Below are 12,166 nucleotides of genomic sequence, written 5' to 3' on the forward strand. Positions count from 1 at the left end.
GTACAGTACTTGCCTAGAATGCAGGAGGCCCTGGGTTTGTTCCCCAGCATGGTCGTGTTGGTGTACACCTGTAATCCTAGCACTTGGGAGGTAAAGGCAGGTGGATCAGAAATTCAAGGTCATCCTCAGCTACACAGTGAGCTTGAGGCTAGCCTGGACTTCATGAGACCCTTTTCTCAAAAATACCCCCTCCCCCAAATTTAGCCACACCCCTAGTGAGGACAAGTGCTAGGTAAAAGATTTCTGTGTTCCTGAATAACCTTCACCTTAAACCAGTCCTAACACTTTCCAGTTTGAAGGTACACTGAGGCAAAAAATGTATAGCTATAGGAAACCTTTGACTCCTAGTCTCATTGTCCTTAGCTTGCCCACCTTCCTCTCCTGTGGGTCCTCTCCAATGTTATGAGGGAGAGACAGGTCAAATGGGTGAGGCTGGTCAGGTGCGTGGGAGCTTTGAGGAATTCTGGTCAGAGCAGGCAGCCACCAATCAGCTCTAGCAAGTTGCTGCCAACAGGAGTATCAGGTCTGTGTCACTGTAGTTTTCTAAACATGCTTTCAAGAGAAGCCAGAAATCTAAATCCTCTGTGAAATATACAAAGTTTAAAGGTAACAAACGAATTCAAATTTAAAGTTACAGGCTGAGTACGGTGGGTTTATGTTTTTAATCCTAGCACTTGGGAGGCAGGTAGATTTCTGTGAGTTCCAAACCAGTCAAAGCTACATAGTAAGACCCTGTCTAAACAAATAAATAGTAGGCCAGTAGGTACATGCCTGTAATCCTAGCTATTCCAAAGGCTCAGGCAAAAAAATGGAAAGTTTGAGGCCTGCCTGGATTAAATAGTTCAAGGCCAGACTGGGCAACTTACAAAGACCCAGTTTTAAAAACAAAAAACAGGCATGGTGGCATATGCCTGTAATCCCAGTACTTTAGAAGTACAGGCAGAAGAATAAGAATCAGAATTCAAGAATATCCTCAGCTCTGTAATGAGTTCAAGGTCAGCAAATTAAAAAAACAAAACAAAACAAAGAAACTGCATATGACTGTGATCCCAGCACTTGGGATGCTGAGGCAAGAGGGTTGCTGGGAAGTCAAGGCCAGCTTGTACTGTATAGTAAGATTCTGTATCAAGCAACAATAATAATGAAATCAAGGTAAGATAACAAAAAGGGGGAGGGGATGTAGCTCAAGAGCAGAACACTTATCCAGCATTTGCAAGGCCCTAGATTCAATCCTAAGTACTCTAAAATAAACCAGTATTTACAGGCCAACAATGCAGGCCAAAAAATACCAGCTTGAAAATTCTGATATACACTGTCAGGAATTCACTCTGGGCATATACTATTATCAGCTTTCATTTAACAGACATGGAAGCAGATTCAGAGCAGTTTAGTGGGTAGTGCACCAAAACTAGGACTTGAATAAGGCTCTTTGCTTGTCTATTTGTTTGAGACAGGGCCTCACTCTGTAGCCTAGCTTGGCCTGAAACTCACAGCAATCCTTTTGTTTCAGTCTTCCAATGCTGGGATTGTAACATGAGCCACCATGCCTGGCTCGAGGTATTTTGTTTTGCTTTTTTTAATGTGTAGGAGTGTTTTGCCTGCACATAAGTGCATCATGTTTATGCAATGGCTGCAGAGGCCAGAGAGGGTGTCGGATCCCCTGGAAGTGGAGTTTTGAGTAGTTATTAGCCACCCTGTGGGTACTGGGAACCAAAGCAGAGTGCTCTTAACCACTAACCCCCCAACTTTTTTTTTTTTTTTTTTTTTTGAGAGAGGGTCTCACTATGTAGTTTTGGCTAGTCTGGAATTCCCTATGTAAACCAGGCTGGCTTCAAACTCATAGAGGTATGTCTACCTTTTCCAACTGTTGGGATTAAAGGTGTGCACCTCCAGGCCTGGCTCTTTTTTTTTTTTTTTTCCGACCAGGATCTCTTGTAGTCCATACTGGCCTTGAACTCAGTACGTAGCCAAGGCTAGCATTGAAATTGTGGCAATCCTCCTACCTCTGTCAAGTTCTGGGATTATACCACCACTCCTCACACTTGAAAGAAGTCTTTTAAATGCTTTTTTAATTTCCGCATTACAAGTACAGCCTTTTTAGAAACAACTTATTTTCATCCTAAAGGTGGTAGTCATTACAAAAGATAATAAATTATGGAAAGGTAAAAACAGAAAAATTGATTAATCACAGGCATATGCAGGCACTATTGGTGCATTTCCTTTCAGAACTTTTTTCTGTCTTTAACAAATGTTAAGCATTTATGGGAATGCCTGTGCTGGGAGCTGGGGACATTACAGTGAACAACAGATTTTCTGTCCTCAGAAGGCTTACAGTCTAGTACTTGCTGATTATTGCATTGCAATGGAGACCTAAGCTTTGACATCCAGCAGAGCTTCTTCAAGAACCCAAAATCAAGTGTGGTAGCTCACCTGGCTTGCAATCCCAACACTCCTTTGGCTGAAGCCATAGTATTGCTGGGTATTTGAAGCTTGCCTGGGCTACATAGTGAGTTCTAGGCTAGCCTGGGCTACAGGATGAGGCCATGTTTCAAAAGACCAAACCAAACCAAAAACCCCTAACAAGTAAATAAGCTGATAGGCATTTTAGGAGGGTCCAAGGCATCCTGTCCAGTCCTCTGTCTCACTTCACTGCCTTCCCCAGAAACTAGAGGACTGGATTCCTCCAGAAGGAGTTCAGAGGCAGACAGGTATATAGTTTGAGAGTACCTGCAACTCTCAGTTAAAATGACTGTCAACGCTTCAAGGAAAGGGCTCTGGAGGGGGCAAGTGGTATGTGGCATCTAAAAAAATGACCAGGGTCCCAAGGCTTGTGAAGATGATGAAGGTCCACAGGAAAAGGCGATCTACTACCATGGCCACAAACTGCCAGTCCTCCTTCAGCTGAGAGTAGGCAGGAAAAAAAAAAAAAAAAAAAAATCTAACCTTCAGGTCCTGAGCCCCCAGGAAGCCCGCCCCTTCCAACTCTTTTTCCCACCAAGACCTAGCTACTTAGAGAAAAAGGAAAACACATCGGGAGAACAAGATCCCCAGCAAAGGATGGAAGTAAGGTCAGAAAGTAGGAGGCGGAACCAGTGGAGCACTTCCAATCAGAAACGGAAGCGGCTGCTGGGGACTTGGATTTGGGGATGGAGCCAAGGTCACTGAACCTTGATTTGCTCCACCCTCGTTGGACTTACTGCGTCCTGGTCCTCCTGTTCCTGCAGCTGTCGAGCGATGTAGCTGATGGAAGAAACCACCTCCCGTAGCTCCTGAGGCAGACCGACAGCCCTGATTGGACCATCTATAAATCGTCGCAGGTCCGGGGCTGACAGTTCAGGCTGAAACCTGGAAGAGGCAGAACTCTTTGGCCACACACCCGGCTCAAAGCAGAGGCTCCAGGTGCCTCCTCCGAAACCTGCCAGTTCACAAACCCAAGAGGGCACTTCTGGATCTCCTCGCCAGCGGCTATCTTGCCAAACTTAGGCAAATTTCTCTACCCGTCTTAGCTGTAAATGCCACTTTCCCACAAGGAGAGCAGCGGCGGGGATACTACAAGTCCCATGATGCTAGACCACAACACCAGGAGCATGGGCTTCCACCATCTTCTGGGAACTCCAGTTCTCCCTCTCCCAAGTGACTGATGAGTGTAGGTCCTACCTGTTAGGTTTAGGAAAGAGAAAATCACTTGGAGGCTTCCGGATGAAATATTCATCGGTTCCCCGGCCCCAACCACTTCCTGGAGAAAATGAGTGTTGTGGCTCCGGTAGTTGATCTCTCTCAGGTTTGGGCCTCGTTAGACCCAGGTATGGAGGGAGCTTGTGGATGAAGATCTATGGAGAAGTGGCATATTGGAGAGGGCTATCATGCCTTCAAACCTAAGGGAAGCAGCTAACCATCTCCACTCTGTCCATTACTGTACATCTGCACACATGGTCCCAGGGCTACACTGATAGAAAGAGCGTAAGGGCTCTTTTATGAGTTGAGCATCCTGAGAAGTGACATCCAAAAGCCTCTTCCCTGATTGTACCTACCCCTGAGAATGTTTCCCTGGGACTGGAAGTGAGCAGTATGGATGAAGAGTCAATGGATCTATGAAACGATGAGGGTGGGAAGGTAAAATTGTGCAGGTTCCTGCATTTCACACCACACCAGCCAACCGTATTCTTCCTAAGGTCTATAAAGTCAAAGTCTGGTGGGAGGGAGGAGTGGTATCTGCACAAAATCCAAATGCTAATCCTCCCCTCTTCCTTCCTTCCCTTCCTCTTTTTTTTTTTTTTTTTTTTTTTTTTTTAAAGAGCCCAGGCTGGCCTCATTATTCCTGTCAAGTGCTGAGATTGTAGTCATGTACCACCACACCTGGCTGTAAAATTGTGTTAACACAGGTTGCAGGGGATTGATATCTCTTACCTGCCGGACCCAAAGGGGCATTTGGTGGGTGTGGGGTGAACGATGGTGCAAGTTGAGGACCACAACGCTAAGGATGACTGAGAAGGTGACGAGGATCATGGTAAACATGAGATACTTGATAATGATGGGGACCGCCAAGGAGGTCTCAGGCACTTTGTCTGCCAGCAACAGCAGGAACACAGTAAGGGTCAGCAAGGCAAAGATTGAGAGTCCTATCTTCTCTCCTTGGAAGGCAGACCAAAACAGAAGAATTAGACTTTGCCAGAAAGAAATCTCTGTGGCATAGTCAGTGCTCAGGTTTCAAACCCACTTAAGAACAGGCTTTTGGAAAAGTCATTTACCTGCAAATCATTCTGACATTTGTTCCTCCAGCCAAGACTTACCTTGAACTTTAGACTTAGAGCCTACTCAACCTTTTCATTGGCTATCCAATAGACATCTCAAATTTAACATCAATAACCTAATTCCCTCATCATCAAAGTTGTTTTTTTAGCTGGGCCTGGCACAGTCCTGAATCCCAACTATTCTCAAGGCTGAGCTAGGAGGACTACAAGTTCAAGACCTGCCTCTGGGCTACAGAATGAGTTCAAGGTCAACCTGGGCTATGTGGTGAGAAAAAAGAGGGCTGGGTGAGGCTGGGGGTACAGTTTAGCTGGTAGAGTGCTTGTCTTTCTTGCATGAATGAGGCCCTGGATTCAATCCTCAGAATCACAAAAAGAAAACAAGAGACTTGGGAAATAGCTACCTTTATATTATAATGTTGAATTATAAAGCAGATTAGGCCCATCATGGTATTATACACAAATCCTAGCACTTTAGAAGTGGAGACAGACAGGAGGATCAGGAATTCAAGGCTAACCTCAACTACATATCAAGTTCTAGGCTAGCCCGGGGTACACAAAACTCTCTCAAAAAACGAGAGAGGAGAGAGAAAGCTTACTGACTTACTATGGTCTATAAACCTTTCTCATTAGCTTCCTAACTTTATTACCCTTTACTCCCTCATTTGCTTTATTTGGATATGTTGGCCTCCTGGTTTTTTTTGTTTGTTTGTTTGTTTGTTTTTGTCTTTTTGAAGCAGGGTCTCCCTGTAGCCCTAGCTGTCCTGGAACTCACTGTGTAGACCAGGCGGGCCTTGAACTCAAAAAGATCTGCCTGCCTCTGCCTCCCAAGTGCTGGGACTACAGGCATGTGCCACCACGCCTGGCTTATTTTTTATTTTTATTTTTTGGTCTTCTTGAGACAGGATCTCCTGTAGACTCAGCTGCCCTGGAACTCACTATGTAAACCAGGCTGGCCTCAATCTTGCAGAGATAGGTCTGCCTCTGCTTCCCAAGTGCTGGGATTAAAGGCATGTGCCACCATGCCTGGCTCGATCATTTTTTAAATTATTATTTTTATTTATGTGTATGAGTGTTTTGCCTGCATGTATATAATTGCACCCCTGACATGCAATACCCATGGAGGCCAGAAGAGGGTGTCATATCCCCTGGAACTGGAGCATCAGATGGTTGTTAGCCACCATGTGGATCCTGGGAACCAAACCCAGGTCCTCAAAGAGCAACCAGTGCTCTTAACCACTGAGCCATCTCAAACTCTTATTTCTTTCTTATTTTCTTTCTTTTTTAAAAAATGTGTGTATGTGCCTGGTGTGGTGGCACACACCTTTAATTCCATTACTCAGGAGACAGAGGCAAGCAGATCTCTGTGAGACAGAGGCCAGCCTCCTGGTCTATGTAGCAAGTTCCAGGCCAGCTGGGGGCTACAGGGAGACCCTGTTTCAAAAAAAAAAAAAAAAAAAAAACCCTGAACAGCCAGGCATGGTGGTGCATGCCCCTTTGGTCCCAGCACTCAGGAGGCAGAGGCAAGCGGATCTCCGTGAGTTCGAGGCCAGCCTGGTCTATATAGTGAGTTCCAGGCGAGCTACAGCTACGGGAGACTCTGTCTCAAAAAAGACCGAAAAAAAAAGGGGGCTGGAGAGATGGCACAGTGGTTAAGAATACTGGTTATTCTTGCAGAAGACCCGGGTTTGAATCCCAGCACCCACATGGCAGCTAACAACTATCCATAACTCCAGTCCCAGGGAATCCAACAGCCTCTTCTGACCTCCGCAGGCATTGCACGACACGGGTGCACTCACCTACATGCAGGCAATACACACATACACATAAAATAATCATAATAAATAAAAAAATTTTTTAAAGTGCTTTCATTTAAAAAAAGAGACAAAAAAAACCTGAAAATAAAAATTGTGTGTGTGTGTGTGTGTGTGTGTGTAGGGTGTGTGCACTTGTGTGGAGGCCAGAAGTTGGCATTGGGTGTCATCTGCTATCACCCTATACTCTATTGACAGGGTCTCTCACTGAACCTGGAGATCACCAATTAGCTAGGGTGGCTGGCCAAGGATCTCTAAGGACCTGCTTGTCTCTATCCCCTTAGTGTTCAGGCTATAGACAGGTGTACCAGGCCTGGTGGTTTTTTTCCCACTATGTAGACCACAGAACTCACAGAGATCTGCCTGTCTCTGCCTCCCAGGTGCTGGGATTAATGGCACATGCCCCCACATATAGGGTATTCCCTATCCTTTTGATACAGAGGATACCGTCTCACCCAAGTGTAGCTTTGTACTCAGTGTTTCCCCTACCTGGTATGTTCTTCCACCAGAAACCCACCTTAAGTTCTACTGCCTTAAGGTCAAATTCTCCATCATGTGTGTTCTGGGACTCAAACTCAGGTTGTCAGCCTTAGCAGTAAGTGCCTTTACCTAATGAGCCATCTCACCAGCTCAGTTTCTAGTTATTTATTTACTTATTCATTTTTATTCTGTTGTGCTAGGGACCAAACCCAATGATCCCATTTTAAAATTGCAACCTCTGAGCTATATGTATCTCAGTTGGTAGAATGCTTACCTAGCATACATGAGACTCTAGGTTAAGTCCCCAGCACCCCATAAATTGGGAGTGGTGATGCATGCTTGTAATCCCAGTATTCCTGAGGTAGAGGCAGGATGGTCAGAAGTTCAAGGTCATCTGGCTACATAGTGAGTCGAGGCCAGCCTGGGATATACAAGATCCTGTGTCAAAAACAAAAAACAAAACAAAACAAAAAAATATGCAGGGGCTGGAGGAATGGCTCAGCAGTTAAGAGCACTGGCTGTTCTTGCAGAAGACCGGGGTGGGTTCCCAGCACTCATGTGGCAGCTAATAACTGTCTGTAACTCTAATTTGAGGAGGTCAGACACCCAATTCTGGCCTCTGCAGGCATTGCATGTATGAGGTACACTTATATACATGCAGGCAAAACACTTAAACACATTAAATAAAAATAAAGTAAGCCGGACGTGGTGGCACACACCTTTAATCCCAGCACTTGGGAGGCAGAGGCAGGAGGATCTCTGTGAGTTCAAGGCCAGCCTGGTCTACATAGTGAGTTCCAGGACAGCTGGGGCTGCAGGGAGACCCTGTCTCCAAAAGACCAAATAAATGTAAAAATGTGGACTGATAAAATGCCTTAGTGCAAGCCTGATGATCTGAGTTTGATCCCTGCAACCCATGATGGAAAAACAGAAACAACCCCCACGAAGTTGTCCTCTTATCTCCACACACACACTGTGGCATGGACGTGCCCACACTCATACACACATCATACATGCATCATGCACATGCACAAATGATAATCAGTTCTAAGTAAAAATAAGACAGGCATGGTGATGCATACCTGTAATCCCAGCCCTCAGGAGGCAGAGTCAGGAGGATCTCTGTGAGATTAAGGTCAGCCTGGGCTGCATAGCAAGTTCCACACCAGCTGAGGCTACAGGGAGACCCTGTCTCAGAAAAAAAGATAAAGAGATGGAATGAAGCATGGGTTTTCAGAGGAAACCAGTAAGATGGGAAGTTACCAAAATATTCCTTATTTCTTTCACTTTATAAAGCACGTGCACTTCCTTGTTAGCACACTAGGCAGGAAGATCTAGCAGAACTCCTCATAGCTGCCACAATTTCAAGATAGTCGTGAGCAGAAACTCATGTTTTGGGAAGTATTTGCAACCACTGTAATATGACAAGCAGATACTAATGACAGTCACTGGCTGGCCACTGCCACTTTGACTGGTTGCCTAGTCTGTGATGGAAAGGACCGTCAAATGTCAGAAGTGAGTGAAATCATAGTGCTGAGTTTGTCCATCCAAGTTCAAGGCCTCCTGAACTATTAGTACCCTTTGGAGATCAGGGTCTGTGAGTCTCAAGTCTCTAGTAGTAGAGTAGAGATAGGAGTTGGAGACAAACTGGACCACCAGTCTCTGCAGGTAGACAGGTGGCTCATGCCACCCCCCACTCAACCCCCCCACACTCCCACAGATGCCCCTGGGCAGTATGGAGCCTATTTCCAGGATAATGGTTTCCTAGCCCTCCCCAAGGATATCTTCTCCAGAAGGTAAGACTGGCATTGGGTGGGAGACTATGGGCCTGGGGGTGAGCAGCTAGTGGGGGATGGGAGCAGACAGGAGTCAGACTTATGCCCTCCCACCCACTACTCCCCACTGCCCAGCCTACCGGAAGTACCTGAGACCATTGAGCTGGAAGTTCGGACCAGCACAGCCAGTGGCCTCCTGCTCTGGCAGGGTGTGGTGAGTGAACATTGTCCTGGGGTTCTCAGGATTCCTGGAGCTGGAAAATGACCTCCTAGTGGTCAGGGCAGGGAGTGGGGAGAGAAGTGCAGAGGCCTCAGCACTCGAGGCTGGGACTCGAGAGACCCCATATTTTCTTAACAGGAGGTGAGAGAGGCCAGCCATAGCAAGGATTTCATCAGCCTCGGGCTGCAGGATGGCCATCTTGTCTTCAGGTTGGTCTTGGAAACCAGCCTCTCCTCTCCCTTCCTTGGCTTCTGCAATGGAAGCTGCAGCTCTGGGTGCCCCAGCCACACCTTACCACCACCACCTGCACCCTACACTTCTCTACCCCCAAATATACACCTTCGTGAATCTGTTACTGCAGCTACCAGCTGGGCAGTGGGGAAGCCCGCCTTGTCTCAGAGGACCCCATCAATGATGGCGAGTGGCATCGAGTGACAGCACTGCGGTAAGGAGCCCAGCCAGGCATTGAGGGAAGGACCCAAGGATGGACATAGGGATGAGATACCCCTACCGTGGGCGAGGAGGAGATTGGCGGAGGCAAGGAAGCTGGCATGAGGACAGCTTGCCAACTAGAACAGAGCTCCTGGCCAGGCAGAACTCCCCCAGGACCAGGTGTGGCAGTGCATGTCTGTGATCCCAGCACTTGGGAGATAGAGGCAGGAAGATTCTGATTTGAAGCCAGCCTGGGCTACCTAAAGAGAAGAAACCTGGGGAGGGGCCTCAGAAGCTAGCTGTGTGTGGTCAGTAGGAAAAGAGAGAACTCAGAGAGACAGCAGGGGGCATACTCGCCTGTCTTGAGTCTCAGTGTCAAGGGGAGGGCATCCGTGAAGGACGGGAATTCAGAGTAAAGGGCCTGACCCTGTCATACTGCAGAGAGGGCCAGAAAGGCTCCATCCAAGTGGACGGTGAGGAGCTGGTCAGTGGCCAGTCCCCAGGCCCTAATGTGGCAGTCAACACGAAGGGCAGTGTCTACATAGGTGAGTGCCCAGGATGGTGTGATGCAGGTTGGGGAGGAGTTGGCAGCCTTCAGAGCTGGAGCCTGGCTTCCCCACCTCTCTGGCTGTACCACCAACCCACTCTTAAAACCCTCTCCCATAGGTGGTGCCCCAGACGTGACCACGCTAACTGGGGGCAGGTTCTCCTCTGGAATCACTGGCTGTATCAAGAATCTGGTACTGCACTCAGCCAGACCTGGCGCCCCACCTCCCCAACCCCTGGACCTGCAGCACCGTGCTCAGGCAGGGGCCAACACACGCCCCTGCCCCTCATAGGCACCTGCCTGCCCCATACCCCCATGGACTCCGGGCAGTGCCCAGCCCGACAATGTCGAGTATATTATTATTAATATTATTATGACTTTTTGTAAGAGACTGAGGCGATGCCACACGCTTTGCTGCTGCCACCCTGGGCTGGACTGGAGGGTGGGCGTGCCACCTCACACATGCATGGGCAGAGCCCCAAGGCTGGTGGGCAGGGCAGATGAACTGGAGAAGGTTGCCTCAGAAGGGCCACCAGGACTTGGAGTCAGATATGGTGGCTGGATGGAATCAGAACTTCTCCCTCTCCTGCCCCACCACAGAACCAGATCCAAAGTGGTGTTGGGCTGCCCATGGGCAGTCCTCATTCCTGTGAGCCAATCTCAGCTTATCACCTGGTGCCTCACCATTGACCCCAATGAGGGGGTGTTGCAGTGGCCTGGGCCACCGCCCCGTGCTGGGAGCAGAAAGCAGCTCACCCTTCCCCCACCAGCCACTTCCCAGCTCCCTAAACTCCCACCTAGCCAGGAGCCCCTTGTCCCTGGCAGCCTTCCCTCCCACCCAGCCATCTTCCACCTGCATTTTCCTGTTACCCCCACACACAGCCAGGGCCCTGCCCTCTGGAGCTGCAAGGGAAAGCAACTCTTCCCCAAGCTGCTAGACAGAGCCTAGCAATGAGGTAACCCCTACAGCAGGCCGAACCCCCCACCCTTCTGGAGGTGAAGACCCAGGGCATGGGGGAGCCAGGTCAGGAGACCAGTGCCTTGGTGGGGGTGGCTGAGACCCCTGACTGGGAAAGAGAGGAGGGGTGATGACAGCCCCACTCATCTGGGAGCCTGAGGACCCAACTGGTGGGTAAGCAGGCCCAGACTGTGGCTGTTGGAGCACCCAGCCTCAGGTCCTAAAGGGGAACCCCTGTGGTCTTTGTCTTGATTTTTCTTAATAAACGGTGCTATCCCCGCCAGGGGTCTCTTGTATCTTTGATGAGGGCTTGACTTAGGGGTGCTTGAAGTAGAAGGCAAAGTGGGACTTCTGAGCTCTGGAAGAGAAGGAGACTAGCCTCAGCCTCCTGAGCAAGGAAGGTCCAGGGTCCCCTGTGCCTTCCCCTACCCAGCACAGTGCCCATCCCAGCACCCACAGGACCCATTTCTATGCACACTGTCATGAGCATATTTCACCAGAAGCAGACAGAAGCATTTGTATCTTTTCACAGTCAGGACTTATTAAATAACAGTAAATTCATAAGCTATGTCAAAGTCACTGGCTGCAGTTCACCAAGTACTGCCAGCCTCACTTGGCAGATGTGGCCCTTGGCGTTCGCAGGTTCTTTTGTTCTTGTCTAAATGACTAGTATTAACTCTCAAATCACTTCTCACAATGATGTCTGTGTCTACACACGTGTGTTGCATAAAATGGCTAAAAGAAGGTTGAAGAGGCCTCGCTGAAGGCAAGCACAGATGCAGAGTCACTGTGGTGGTTATACTAACAGCCCAGCCCCAGTATTTCCAGCTGTAGAGCAGGGTCCCAACAGACAGCATTTCAAGCAGGCCAAGCAGGAGACCCTGCCAGGCTAAAGCCCCAAGGGTAGAACACTGAAGTTCCTCACCCTTCCATCTATGACACACGCACCCGATGGCCTGGTGATGGGCTTCTGATGACCACTGTACCCCAGTGTTTGGTGTCCCTCCTCGTACTTCATCATTGAAGGGAGGGGGTTGTGTTGTTCCAGTTATTGGTCTGGTGTGTTCCTTTGTCTTTCACTTTTTTTCTGTCTCTTGAGACAGGGTCTCCCTGTAGCCCCAGCTGGCCTGGAACTCACTATGTAGACCAGGCTGGCCTTGAACTCACAGAGATCTGCCTACCTCTGCCTCCC

At 48.4% G+C, this 12,166-nt stretch overlaps 2 protein-coding genes across 5 annotated transcripts in view; one reads left to right on the forward strand and one right to left on the reverse strand.

The window, feature by feature from the left end:
* Positions 1-1,928: 1,928 nt before the first annotated feature.
* The window catches only part of Chrnb1 (cholinergic receptor nicotinic beta 1 subunit), a 21,733-nt gene continuing 11,495 nt past the window's right edge, over positions 1,929-12,166 (reverse strand). For 3 of the 4 annotated variants that reach the window (XM_029557519.1, XM_008855813.3, XM_029557518.1), the window contains 4 exons: positions 4,408-4,631; positions 3,658-3,830; positions 3,198-3,345; positions 1,929-2,901 (listed from right to left, as the gene is read on the reverse strand). In XM_029557519.1, coding sequence (XP_029413379.1) covers positions 2,761-2,901; positions 3,198-3,345; positions 3,658-3,830; positions 4,408-4,631 — 686 coding nt within the window. In that variant the 3' untranslated portion in view covers positions 1,929-2,760. Of the gene's footprint in view, positions 2,902-3,197; positions 3,346-3,657; positions 4,090-4,407; positions 4,632-12,166 lie in introns of those variants that run through there. The other variant, XM_029557520.1, reaches the window with a different exon arrangement.
* LOC103752133 (basement membrane-specific heparan sulfate proteoglycan core protein) lies at positions 8,702-11,257 on the forward strand. The gene is made up of 6 exons (XM_008855812.3): positions 8,702-8,838; positions 8,953-9,031; positions 9,176-9,246; positions 9,399-9,482; positions 9,911-10,014; positions 10,136-11,257. The coding sequence occupies exons 1-6, from the start codon at positions 8,726-8,728 to the stop codon at positions 10,306-10,308; spliced, it is 624 nt and encodes a 207-aa protein (XP_008854034.1). The 5' UTR covers positions 8,702-8,725; the 3' UTR covers positions 10,309-11,257.

Source organism: Nannospalax galili, unplaced genomic scaffold, assembly GCF_000622305.1.
Source record: "Nannospalax galili isolate Female #2095 unplaced genomic scaffold, S.galili_v1.0 scaffold146, whole genome shotgun sequence".
Classification (NCBI taxonomy): domain Eukaryota; kingdom Metazoa; phylum Chordata; class Mammalia; order Rodentia; family Spalacidae; genus Nannospalax; species Nannospalax galili.